Source organism: Oncorhynchus masou, unplaced genomic scaffold (genome assembly GCF_036934945.1).
Source record: "Oncorhynchus masou masou isolate Uvic2021 unplaced genomic scaffold, UVic_Omas_1.1 unplaced_scaffold_1334, whole genome shotgun sequence".
Taxonomy (NCBI): Eukaryota; Metazoa; Chordata; class Actinopteri; order Salmoniformes; family Salmonidae; genus Oncorhynchus; species Oncorhynchus masou.
Genome location: NW_027003218.1, coordinates 33,031 through 47,010, shown reverse-complemented (window position 1 = coordinate 47,010; position 13,980 = coordinate 33,031). Strand labels below are relative to the sequence as shown.

Sequence of the window (13,980 nt, the reverse complement as noted above, 5' to 3'; positions counted from 1 at the left end):
TAAAAAGTCTTTCCTTCGTTCCTTTCATCCTTGATTCCTGAGTCAGTGAATCATTGGCTCTTTGTCAAAACGTATTGGAAGAGGTCTGAGGGGTGGAACCTCGGATATTTCCCCTTAATTCTACTTTTTAAAAGGAGGAAGACGAATCAAGGACTTTAAGACTTAGCCTACAGTCGCGGCCACTGAAATGTTTGTTTTCTAAAAACCAAACCTACCGTTAGGAGGAATAGAGTGAAGTGTTGTCCACACGTTGGCAGCAATTGTTCTACCAATACAGCAACACAACCTAACTTTTTAGTGCCCGCAACTGCCTGTATGTGTGTGTGGTGTCGTAGCATGGTCGGTCCCCCACTCCCATCCCCCTCTCTCTCGTCTCACGGCTCAGGGTCCCATCCACATTGTGGTCTAATCGAGGCAGGGTAACTTGTCCCTCTCTCAGCAGCCACAGACCTGACGGTGGGGAAGATCTACGCTGCCATGATGATCATGGAGTATTACAGACAGAGCAAGGCCAAGAAGCTCCAGGCCCTACGTGAGGAGCAGGTACCCGCTAGACCCAGGCCCACCCCTGTGACCTCCAGAATACACCCCAGAACCGACTCTTCCTTCCCCCTTAGATCCCCTTTCCAAACCTGTCCAGCTCCCCATACCCTCTCTTGCCTCCAGACACCCATGCTCCCACACCCCAGTGAACCCCAAATCATCCAACCCCCTCAGCTCCCCCTTTCTTTAGCTCCTCAACTGTTCCTCCCGCCTTTACCCACCATCCAGAACCCCCATGGCTGCCCCAATAGCCCCCCTTTCCAGACCTCCATAGCCTCCCTTCCCTCCAGAAACCATCCTCATGACCCCAAACCCACTACTTCGCTAGACCCCGTTTCCTGGCCCCATAGCCCCACTTTCCAGACCTCCATAGCCTCCCTTCCCTCCAGAAACCATCCTCATGACCCCAAACCCACTTCTTCGCTAGACCCCGTTTCCTGCCCCCTTGCACCCTTTCCAGGACCTCCATCGCTGCCCTCCTTGGTCTGTCAACCCCCTAAGCCCTTTATTTCCCCCCTTGCCCCCCCCGCTCGTCCTCCCACATCTACCTCCTCCGCCTTGGAACCCTCCCGATGAGCGCTGCCTGGTCCTGGGTTACCCCTGTAGCATGCTAACTCCAGTTACCTCTTTCTCTCTCTCTCTACTCCGGCACCAGGCTGTTTCTGCCTGTTTCCCAGTTAGCATGATGGATGGCTATCGTAGGCTGAGGCCCGGCCTGGCTCTTCCACTCGCTACCTCTTTACCTTTACCATTACTATACCCCCCTCCTACCCATTACTATACCCCCCCTCCTACCCATTACTTTACCCCCATCATAACCACCACTTGTATATTTACTTAAAGGGGCAATCTGCCGTTCAAACACTAAAACTCAGTCGCAGATTGCCCCTTGAAGGACTTCTTTGAACTCCTCCCCTTTTTAAGCATGGGGGGATAAATGGTGTAGTGGTGAGGAGAAGGGGGAGATGTTTTAAACTGTCAAATTGCAATTGTTTTGTTTTGAAATTGATATGAATAATAATGATACAACATGGCCAATGTACGTGTGTACTCCTGTTGTCTATGAATGCTGTGTAAATGCCTCTTAATGTGATGTGCACTGTTTCTCTAACACCTTGTCTCCATTCCCCGGAATACCCCGTTGCTCCTGTGCTGCAGTCCACAGCTTTTAATGGCTTTTATCTGCCTTTGGAGGCTGAAGTTAAAGTAATGGTTCAGCCCAAAATCAAAGTGGCTTAGATGTTTTCTTGGATGTTTTAATAAACAGAATTGGCACCCATCTTATTCTATCCGAGATCAAGTCCATGATGCGGGGTTAGGGCTCTGTGGGTATTCAGTAGGGGCGCTTTTCAGACATGAGATAAGTTGACTTAACATGGACTTAAGTAACAAATGTTGACTCATGTCCATGTTTTATTGACTTAAGTCCATGTTAAGTCTACTTATCTCAAGTCTCAATCGGGCCCTAGGTGAATGGAGTGTACGATATTTTAGACCCCGTCTATGAGTTGGTATGATCCTCCTGAATGCTGTCACCTCATTGGTTGCACTGACTGTCCAGTTCCATACAGGCTCCTCCTTCTCAACATCACCAGCTGGCCTGTGGTGCACAATGACAAACTATGTCTTTCTATCTATTCCTCCTTCCCTTCTTCCCTTCTTCCCGCTTTCATTTCTCAGTTGTACTCTTTCCCTCCTTACTTCCTTTCTTTATGTCCATCACTCCTGCACTTCTCTCCTTATTCCCTCCTTCAATCTGTGGCACCTTCCTGCACTTCTCTCCTTATTCCCTCCTTCAATCTGTTGCACCTTCCCCTCATCTCTCCTTATTCCCTCCTTCAATCTGTTGCACCTTCCCCTCATCTCTCCTTATTCCCTCCTTCAATCTGTTGCACCTTCCCCTCATCTCTCCTTATTCCCTCCTTCAATCTGTTGCACCTTCCCCTCATCTCTCCTTATTCCCTCCTTCAATCTGTTGCACCTTCCCCTCATCTCTCCTTATTCCCTCCTTCAATCTGTTGCACCTTCCTGTCATCTCTCCTTATTCCCTCCTTCAATCTGTTGCACCTTCCCCTCATCTCTCCTTATTCCCTCCTTCAATCTGTTGCACCTTCCTGCACTTCTCTCCTTATTCCCTCCTTCAATCTGTTGCACCTTCCCCTCATCTCTCCTTATTCCCTCCTTCAATCTGTTGCACCTTCCCCTCATCTCTCCTTATTCCCTCCTTCAATCTGTGGCACCTTCCCCTCATCTCTCCTTATTCCCTCCTTCAATCTGTTGCACCTTCCTGTCATCTCTCCTTATTCCCTCCTTCAATCGGTTGCAGCTTCCTGTCATCTCTCCTTATTCCCTCCTTCAATCTGTTGCACCTTCCCCTCATCTCTCCTTATTCCCTCCTTCAATCTGTTGCACCTTCCCCTCATCTCTCCTTATTCCCTCCTTCAATCTGTTGCACCTTCCCCTCATCTCTCCTTATTCCCTCCTTCAATCTGTTGCACCTTCCTGTCATCTCTCCTTATTCCCTCCTTCAATCTGTTGCACCTTCCTGTCATCTCTCCTTATTCCCTCCTTCAATCTGTTGCACCTTCCTGTCATCTCTCCTTATTCCCTCCTTCAATCTGTGGCACCTTCCCCTCATCTCTCCTTATTCCCTCCTTCAATCTGTTGCACCTTCCCCTCATCTCTCCTTATTCCCTCCTTCAATCTGTGGCACCTTCCCCTCATCTCTCCTTATTCCCTCCTTCAATCTGTTGCACCTTCCCCTCATCTCTCCTTATTCCCTCCTTCAATCGGTTGCACCTTCCTGTCATCTCTCCTTATTCCCTCCTTCAATCTGTTGCACCTTCCTGTCATCTCTCCTTATTCCCTCCTTCAATCTGTGGCACCTTCCCCTCATCTCTCCTTATTCCCTCCTTCAATCTGTTGCACCTTCCCTCATCTCTCCTTATTCCCTCCTTCAATCTGTGGCACCTTCCCCTCATCTCTCCTTATTCCCTCCTTCAATCTGTTGCACCTTCCCCTCATCTCTCCTTATTCCCTCCTTCAATCGGTTGCACCTTCCTGTCATCTCTCCTTATTCCCTCCTTCAATCTGTTGCACCTTCCTGTCATCTCTCCTTACAATCTTAACCACCTTCTTTCCTTAACTCTGTCTTCCTTTTCCTCCTTCCTTCCTTCCCTCCTTCCCTCCTCCCTACAACTGTTATACTACCTTTCATTATGTCTTAATATATTCTCCAATTTATATAGTTTATTATTTATATATGTATATATGTGTATATATATACATACAGTCTTTTCTTTTGTCTTTCCTACCACGGTTTCACTGCCTGTCTTTTCACTGTTGTAATCTGTCTTTCTACCACGGTTTACCATGTCTCTCTGTGCCCCTTCTGTGCCCTTCTATGTTGTTATGTATCACTCACTATCTATGTCACTCCTCTATCACTCTTTTGCATATTCCCTCCTTCTCCCTCCATCTTTCTCTCCATGTCTACCTGTCTGTCCATCCATCCCCTCGTCCCTCTGACTCGATTTGTTCTTCCAGGAGGGGGGCGGAACCTTGACTTCTCAAAACCCTCCCTGATTGGTCAATCTAGGTTGACTGTCATCAGGCCTGTCTAACCAGAACCCTTCTCCCCCCTCTGTGTGCTCCTGTCTGTGTATTCCGTCATCTCTGGTTGGTTGTTTGGATGTTGAGCTGAGGTTCCTGATGTAACCATTGGACGCTCATGTAACAAAACCGTCTCTGTGAATCTTCAGTGGTATTCATGAATGTGCTTTCTAGGGAAAATAGTGCACTAGTTTTGTACCTCGTCCTCCATATCCCATTTCACTTGTTAGTATATTAAAACACATTTTCCCAGAAGAACTCACTGTTAGCGAGCACGCTACAACCCGGGTTCACACCCATTCATTTAGCCGTTAACATAGCTTTAGCTTTGGTTTGGATGAACATGACGGCATCTGTAGTCATGTAGCCATCGACACCACCACAGACCAGTCAATGGAAGACCTCCCTGCTCCCGCCACACTCCATATATGGGCGAAACAACAAGAAGGACTGCTGAGGAGCTGTTTTGATGGAGGAAGTAGAATTGTCCTCCAGAGCCATATACAGGGCCTTCAGAAAGTATTCAAACCCCTTGACTGATTCCACATTTTTGTTGTGTTACAGCCTGAATTATAAATTTATTAAGTATAGATTTGTTCTACCCCATAATGACACATGAAAACGTGTTTTTAGAAATGTTTGCAAATGTATTAACATTTTTATATTGAAATATCTAATTTGCATAAATATTCACACCCCTGAGTCAATACATGTTAGAATCACCTTTGGCAGCAATTACAGCTGTGAGTCTTTCTGGTAAGTCTCTAAGAGCTTTAAGCTTTGTCAAGTTGGTTGTTGATCATTGCTAGACAGACAAGTCTCAAGTCTTGCCCAAGATTTTCAAGCTGCATTAAGTCAAAAACTGTAACTAGGCCACTCAGGAACATTCAACGTGGTCTTGGTAAGCAACTCCATTGTATTTTTGGCTTTGTCTTTTAGGTTGTTGTCCTGCTGAAAGGTGAATTTGTCTCTCAATATCTGTTGGAAAGCAGACTGAACCAGGTTTTCCTCTAGGATTTTGCCTGTGCTTAGCTCTATTCTGGTAATTTGTATTAAAAAAACTCCCTTTTCCTTGCCTATGACAAGCATACCCATAACATGATGCAGCGACCACCGTACTTGAAAATATGAAGAGTGGTACTCAGTGATGTGTTGTGTTGGATTTGCCCCAAACATAACACGTTATATTCAGGACATAAAGTAAATTTCTTTGCCACATTTTTTGCAGTTTTACTTTAGTGCCTTATCGCAAACAGGATGCATGTTTTGGAATATGTTGTATTCTGTACAGGCTTCCTTCTTTTCACTCTGTTATTTAGTTTAGTGCTGTGAAGTAACTACAATGCTGTTGATCCATCCTCAGTTTTCTCCCATCATAGCCATTAAACTCTGTGAGTAGTGGTTCTCAGTCAAGGTGTGAATACATTCTGTAACTGTTTTAAAGTCACCATTGGCCTCGAGGTGAAATGCCTGAGCAGTTTCTTTCCTCTCTGGCAACTGAGTTAGGAAGGACGCCTGTATCTTTGTAGTGACTGGGTGTATTGATACACCATCCAAAGTGTAATTAATAACTTCACCTTGCTCAAAGGGATACATGTTTACCCATCTACCAATAGGTGCCCTTCTTTGCGAGGCATTGGAAAACCTCCCTGGTCTTTGTGGTTGAATCTGTGTTGAAATTCATTGCTCGACTGAGGGACCTTCCAGATAATTGTATGTTTGGTGTACAGGGATGAGGTAGTCATTCAAAAATCATGTTAAACACTATAATTGAACACAGTGAGAGTCCATGCAACTTATTATGTGACTTGTTAATCACATTTTGACTCCTGAACTTATTTAGGTTTGCCGTACCAAAGGGGTTGAATACTTATTGATTCAAAACATTCCAGCATTTAATTTTGTATTAATTTATGAAAGTTTCAAAAAACATAATTCCACTTTGACATTATGGGATATTGTGTGTAGGACAGTGACACAAAATCTCAATGTAATCTATTTTAAATGCAGGCTGTAACATAACAAAATGTGGAAAAAGTCAAGGGGTATGAATACCTTCTGAAAGCACTGTGTGTTTATATCAGGGTTGGGGTCAATTCCATTTCAATTGCAGTCAATTCAGGAAGTACAGTGAAATCCCAATTCTCTTCAATGTTTTTTTTTCAAATGTGGAATTGGAACTTTATGAATTGATTGAAATGGAATTGACCCTAACCCTGGTATATATACATTTATAAACTGGGTGGTTCAAGCCCTGAATGTGGATTGTCTGACAGCCGTGGTATATCAGACCGTATACCACTGGTATGACAAAACATTTATTTTTACTGCTCTAATTATGTTGTTAACCAGTTTATAACAGCAATAAGGCTCCTCTGGGGTTGGTGATATATGGCCAATATACCACAGCTAAGGGCTGTTCTTAGGCAAGACACAATGCGGAGTGCCTGGACACAGCCCTTAGCCGTGGTATATTGGCCATATACCACACCTCCTCGGGCCTTATTGCTTAAGTATATGGCTCTGGTTGCTACTAATAAGCACTGACTGACACAGGATCAGATCAGGTCTTAATTCTCCTAATGGTGAAGGTTATCAGATGGTTATGGTAATCTGATCCTAGATCTGTGGTTAAAGCAGGGGTGGGCAATTCTAGCTCTGGAGGGTCAAAGTATTTGTTTCAGTCAAATAATCAGCGAGTCCTCAGTTAAGACAACAATTAATTAATAACTAACTAGAAAGGTTAATTTTTCAAGAAAAATTGTGTGACTTGCTTCAGCTGTCCAGAATAATTTTTATGTTGCTGGAAGAAGTTTAAATTGTTAGTGGCTAGTATTGAAAAACTGAAGCTCGTTTAGTGGTGACTATTATATATACTTAGTGCTGGGCTGGAACAAAAGCCTGTCCCTCCGCCCTTCTCCAGAGCTTCAATATCCCACTCGAGGCAACTTCTAACCACTAAACCATTACTTTGCCCAATTGTGCCACCCGGTGGGAGCATGCTGCGGTGCATCCTCTCCCTTCCTCTGTGTGTGTGTGTGTGTGTCCCTGCCTGAGTGTGTCTGATGCCAGCCCGAGGCCATGTTGTATCTCACACAGAACCGAACACCGTTAATGTTTCAGCGCATGGAACCGCCCTCCCCCGGGGGAGGAGAAGGGGGAGGAGGGGGAGGCCCCGACGGGACGGGAGGAGGGATGCCAGGGGTCAACGGCCTCCCCGCCACACAGCACGACCCCAACAGCATGTGAGTAGAACCATACACTCTCTTTCTCTCTTTCTCTGTCACACACACACATGCAGACACACCCAGCACGACCCCAACAGCATGTGAGTAGTAGTGATGGGTTATACATATGCGTACATGATATGTACATATACACACACAAATACATACATACATAAGCATGCCAACACTCACAGTATGCATACTGTAGATACACACACACACACACACACACACACACATACATACAGTAGAATACATATACTCATACTCACGTATGCAGGTATGGAAGCAGGTAGCCTCGAGGTTAGAGCACTGGGTCAGCAACCAAAAGACTGCAGGTTCGGATACTGGAGCCGGCAAGGTGAGAGAAGAAAGTGTGACTTGAGCAAGGCACTTACCCCTAGGTAAGGGGTGCTGTACAATGACGACCCTGGCCGTGACCCCACTCCCTGCGGGTGTCTCAGGGGGATTTGGGATATGGCGACCCTGGCCGTGACCCCACTCCCTGCGGGTGTCTCAGGGGGAGTTGGGATATGGTGACCCTGGTCGTGACCCCACTCCCTGCGGGTGTCTCAGGGGGAGTTGGGATATGGTGACCCTGGCCGTGACCCCACTCCCTGCGGGTGTCTCAGGGGGATTTGGGATATGGTGACCCTGGCCGTGACCCCACTCCCTGCGGGTGTCTCAGTGGGAGTTGGGATATGTAACAAACAAAAACACTTATATCTAACAGGACAAATATATGACCCCCCCCCCAAAAAAAAAAAATAATAATATCGTTTCCAAACATATAATCTGCACATACAAACACTTTGTACATGTCTCTCACGGGGTCTGTTTCTTCTGTTTCTATACGGTTTGGGCTTTTTAGCTGCTGCGTTCCCCAATGACTCTCTCTGTCTTCCTTCTCCTTCTCTGTGTGTCTCTGTCTCTCTGTCTTCCTTCTCTGTGTGTCTCTGTCTCTCTCTCTTCCTTCTCTGTGTGTCTCTCTGTCTTCTGTCTCCTTCTCTGTGTGTCTCTGTCTCTCTGTCTTCCTTCTCTGTGTGTCTCTGTCTCTCTGTCTTCCTTCTCTGTGTGTCTCTCTGTCTCCTTCTCTGTGTGTCTCTGTCTCCTTCTCTGTGTGTCTCTCTGTCTTCCTTCTCTGTGTGTCTCTCTGTCTCCTTCTCTGTGTGTCTCTCTGACTTCCTTCTCTGTGTGTCTCTCTGTCTCCTTCTCTGTGTGTCTCTCTGACTTCCTTCTCTGTGTGTTTCTCTGTCTTCTTCTCTGTGTGCCTCTCTGTCTTCCTTCTCTTCTCTGTGTCTCTCTGTCTTCTGTCTCCTTCTCTGTGTGTCTCTCTGTCTTCCTTCTTTGTGTCTCTGTGTCCTTGTTTCTCTGGTCAGACTTGTGTCTGCGTGTGTTTGTATTGTATTTGTAATTATTGAAGACATAGTGTGGTTTTATTTGAGTGTGTGTTTTAGTCTGTGTGTGTGTGACTGTATGTATTCGCAAACATACCTATGCATGTATACCTATGCATGTTTGCATAGGCATGTGACTGAGTAGGTGTGTGTATTTGACATATGTGTGTGTGTTCATGAGTGTGTGCATACATATCTGGGTTTGCGTTTGTGTGTATACAGTATATAAGCCACTAACATCCTCCTCCATGTCTGCATTCGTGCCTGTGTGTGTGTGTGTGTGTGTGTGTGTGTGTGTGTGTGTGTGTGTGTGTGTGTGTGTGTGTGTGTGTGTGTGTGTGTGTGTGTGTGTGTGTGTGTGTGTGTGTGTGTGTGTGTGTGTGTGTGTGTGTGTGTGTGTGTGTGTGTGTGTGCGAGTGCTTGTGTGTGTGTACCAGACCTCCAGAGGGTGGGATGACAGAGAGCCAGTCGTGGGTGACAGCTAAAGCTCAGGAGATGTTTAACAAGACGGGCAACTGGAGCCCAGAGAGACCCTACCCCGACCATCTCCATGACAACAGACACAACCCCCAGGTAACGCAGCACAAACATATAACAAACACACGCAGGTCACCGTGGTAACGCAGAAACTGCACAAACTGGGGCACGACTGTGATTCTATTGAGGATTTGGGACAATACAGTGGCTGTTAGTGTATAGGCCAACAGTTGTTCCATTGTGTCCTATAGGAGTAAACATGATGATGTCATATACTCTACACTAAATGATAACTTAGTCATACAATGCAGGATTGGTGCTTGTTTTAAAGATATCTGTAAAGCTTATATTCCGGTAAATTGTTGACAACATTATCCTTTTCTGGAGAATGTCATTCCCTTGGTATATATTACATCCTTATTCCTAACTGGTAGAAGGAAATGACAGACTGTTGATACTGCTACTCAACCTATATTTATCCTGGTGATTCACTGAGAAGGGCTTGATTGGTCAAGAGATGGACAATATTCCACCCCTCTCGGCTGTGCTGCTCTGAGTCAACTTCTGGACTGTTTGTGTCGTCCCACTCAAGGTCCTCCTCTTCAATCTATCTCTCTCTCTTTCTACGTTTCACTCAGTGAAGTAACTTTGTTCAACCTCCCACCCCTTAGTGACACACTCTCGTTCTGTCCTCTATGTTCAACCTCCCACCCCTTACTAACACACTCTCGTTCTGTCCTCTATGTTCAACCTCCCACCCCTTACTGACACACTCTCGTTCTGTCCTCTATGTTCAACCTCCCACCCCTTACTAACACACTCTCGTTCTGTCCTCTATGTTCAACCTCCCACCCCTTACTGACACACTCTCGTTCTGTCCTCTATGTTCAACCTCCCACCCCTTACTGACTCACTCTCGTTCTGTCCTCTATGTTCAACCTCCCACCCCTTACTGACACACTCTCGTTCTGTCCTTTATGTTCAACCTCCCACCCCTTACTAACACACTCTCGTTCTGTCCTCTATGTTCAACCTCCCACCCCTTACTGACACACTCTCGTTCTGTCCTCTATGTTCAACCTCACTCCCCTTACTGACTCACTCTCGTTCTGTCCTCTATGTTCAACCTCCCACCCCTTACTGACTCACTCTCATTTTGTCCTCTATGTTCAACCTCCCACCCCTTACTGACACACTCTCGTTCTGTCCTCTATGTTCAACCTCCCACCCCTTACTGACTCACTCTCTCGCGTCTCTCTCCAACACTCTCATGCCATCTCTTGGCCCATCCTCACTGCCCCCTGGCTCAAACCAAGTCTTGGGCCTACAGGTGGGTGGTAGATGGGCTCCCCCCACTCTCTCTCCCTGATGGACTGTGCCAAGCCCACCCTGGTCTCATCTCTCTCAGTCAAATTAGTGAAGAACCATAGATATGCATGTTTTGTGTGTTGTGTGTAAAAACATAGAGAGACAGTATTCAGACCTCTTGACTTTTTACGTTACAGCCTTATTCTAAAATGGATCAAATAGTTTTTACACACAATATCCAATAATGACAAATGTATAAATAAATCAACCCCGGAAATATCACATAAGTATTTCCTTTACTCAGTACTTTGTTTAAGCACCTGTGACAGTGATTACAGCTTCGAGTCTTCTTGGGTATGATGCTACAAGCTTGGCACACCTGTATTTGGGGAGTTTCTCCCATTCTTCTCTGCAGATCCTCTCAAGCTCTGTCAGGTTGGATGGGGAGCTTAGCTGCACAGCTATTTTTAGGTCTCTCCAGAGATGTTTGATCGGGTCAAGTCCGGCCTCTGGCTGGGCCACTCAAGGACATTCAGAGACTTTTCCCGAAGCCACACCTGCGCTGACTTGGCTTTGTGCTTAGGGTCGTTGTCCTGTTGGAAGGTGAACCTTCCCCCAGTCTGAGGTTCTGAGCACTGTGGAGCAGGTTTTCATCAAGGGTCTCTCTGTACTGCTCCGTTTATCTTTCCCTCGATCCTGACTAGTCTCCCAGTCCCTGCCGCTGGAAAACATCTCCACAGCATGATGCTGCCACCATCATGCTTCACCGTAGGGATGGTGCCGGGTTTCCTCTAGATGTGACGCTTGGCATTCATGCCAAAAAGTTTAATCTTGGTTTCATCAGACCAGATCTTGTTTCTCATGGTCTGAGAGTCTTTAGATGCCTTTTGGCAAACTCCAAGCAGGCTGTCATGTGCCTTTTACTGAGGAGTGGCTTCTGTCTGGCCTCTAACATGAAGGCCTGATTGGTGGAGTGCTGCAGAGATGGTTGTCCTTCTGAAAAGTTCTCCCATCTCCACAGAGGAACTCTGGAGCTCTGTCAGAGTGAACATCGGGTTCTTGGTCACCTCCCTGACCAAGGCTCTTCTCCTCGGATCGCTCCGTTTGTCCGTGCGGCCAGCTCTAGGAAGAGTCTTGGTGGTTTCAAACTTCTTCCATTTATGACTGATGGAGGCCACTGTGTTCTTGGGGACCTTCAATGCTGCAGAAATGTTTTGATACCCTTCCCCAGATCTGTGCCTCGACACAGTCTGTCTCGGAGCTCTACAGACAATTCCTTTGACCTCATGGCTTGGTGTTTGCTCTGACATGCACTGTGAACTGTGGGACCTTATATAGACAGGTGTGTGCCTTTCCAAATCATTTCCAATCAATTGAATTTACCACAGGTGGACTCCAATCAAGTTGTAGAAACATCTCAAGGATGATCAATGGAAACAGAATGCACCTGAGCTTAATTTAGAGTCTCATAGCAAAGGGTCTAAATAGTTATGTAAATGAGGTATTTCTGTTTTTGTTTTGTTTTTTGTTTTTAATACATTTGCTAAAATTGATAGAAACCAGTTTTTGCTTTGTAATTATGGGGTATTGTGTGTCGATTGGTGTGGATACATTTAAAAAAAAATCTATTTTAGGGGTCCGGGGGCCTCCGGTGGCGCAGTGCCTCCCGGTCGATGCCGGCCGCGACCGGGAGGTCCATGGGGCGACGCACAATTGGCCTAACGTCGTCCGGGTTAGGGAGGGTTTGGCCGGTAGGGATATCCTTGTCTCATCGCGCACTAGCGAGTCCTGTGGCGGGCCGGGCGCAGTGCACGCTAACCAGGTCGCCAGGTGCCTCCGACACATTGGTGCAGCTGGCTTCCGGGTTGGATGCGCGCTGCGTTAAGAAGCAGTGCGGCTTGATTGGGTTGTGTATCGGAGGACGCATGACTTTCGACCTTCGTCTCTCCCGAGCCCGCACGGGAGTTGTAGCGATGAGACAAGATAGTAACTACTAACAATTGGATACCACGAAATTGTGGAGAAAAGGGGGGTAAAATGTAAAATAAAAAAAATGTAAAAAGTTAAGGGGTCCGAACACTTTTCGAATTCACTGAACATGAACGCTGCTACAGTATCTATGGTTCTGTGGGAAGAAATGTCTACATACTGCTCCCTGCAGCCCGTTGAAGGACCAGATCAACAGACATACAATAGAGAGACTTCCTTATTTTATAGCTACTTCACAGCCAAGTTGGCCAGTGGAGACAAGACAATATACCTATTGAATAAGAACTACACAACTAACTATAGAATAGTTCAAAAGCATAGAATTATAAACAATTATAGAATCACTTACGATACACTCATTCTAGTACCCCTGGCTCTGAGACTCCTGCCCCTAGTCGGCAGTGGTCACACACCCTCTGGTCTCTTTCTTGCAGACGCTAGAGATGAGAAAGATGGGGCGGGACGGGTACTCGGAAACTGAGCCCTGTCACCCAAAGCGAATGGACAGGCATGGTCGGACCATCTCCATGCCCCGCCTCTCAGACGACAACCAAGTGAGCACCTTCATCCCCATCATCATCATCATAAACCCTCCATTCCTCCTCCTCATCCCTCCACTCTTTCCCCCCCGTCCTCCTCCTCCTTTTCCTCACTCTGACTATCCACTCTGACCTGTGTTTGTTTATTTTTGTCTATTTGGATCCCCATTAGCAGCTGTTCTTCCTGGGGTCCACAAAAACAGTAAACATGACAAGTAACAAAACACTGTTACACGGATAGACAAGGACAGACACACACATTTCAAATACAACAATATACAAACAATACATCTAGAAAAACATTTTAAAAATGTATTTGTGCGTTAAAGTGTGTGTGTGTGCGCGTGTGTGTCAAGCCCCTGTTTGTTAAGACTACTACTGGTAAAGTGATGTCTTAGAAACATTTTGGAGTGATGTATCACTTTAAAACTAGTTTCCTTACACTCTTATTAACAAGGTGGTGATAACAGTGTGACGCATGCTAATGCTAACTTAAACAATTAAATATTAGCGTGGAGATATGCTAATGCTAACTTAAATAATTAAATATTAGCATGGAGATATGCTAATGCTAACTTAAATAATAAGATATTAGCATGGAGATATGCTAATGCTAACTTAAATAATTAAATATTAGCATGGAGATATGCTAATGCTAACTTAAAGATGAAATCCACAGTAGGGGGAAACAGCCCCATTGTCCATTGTTATTGATTTTGTTGCCGAGCTGAGGAGTGCAGCAAAAATTCCAGTACATTTTGCCCTCTTCTATCGCAATGATGTCAGAGGGGAGAAAACAGTATTCGATGTTTGTGGTAACTTCTTTGTTGTAAAATTATAAACAGCCAGGTCACTTTGAAATTGAACGTCCATCCATGTCCCAAGGAC

General features: G+C 45.8%; 1 protein-coding gene across 1 annotated transcript in view; it reads left to right on the top strand.

Annotated features, from left to right (window-relative positions):
- The window catches only part of LOC135530406 (voltage-dependent P/Q-type calcium channel subunit alpha-1A-like), an 85,406-nt gene extending 72,013 nt beyond the window's left edge, over positions 1-13,393 (top strand). Inside the window, 4 exon segments of the mRNA XM_064958739.1 lie at positions 440-543; positions 7,255-7,400; positions 9,217-9,352; positions 12,988-13,393. Coding sequence (XP_064814811.1) covers positions 440-543; positions 7,255-7,400; positions 9,217-9,352; positions 12,988-13,224 — 623 coding nt within the window. The 3' untranslated portion in view covers positions 13,225-13,393.
- The last annotated feature ends 587 nt before the right edge of the window (positions 13,394-13,980 follow it).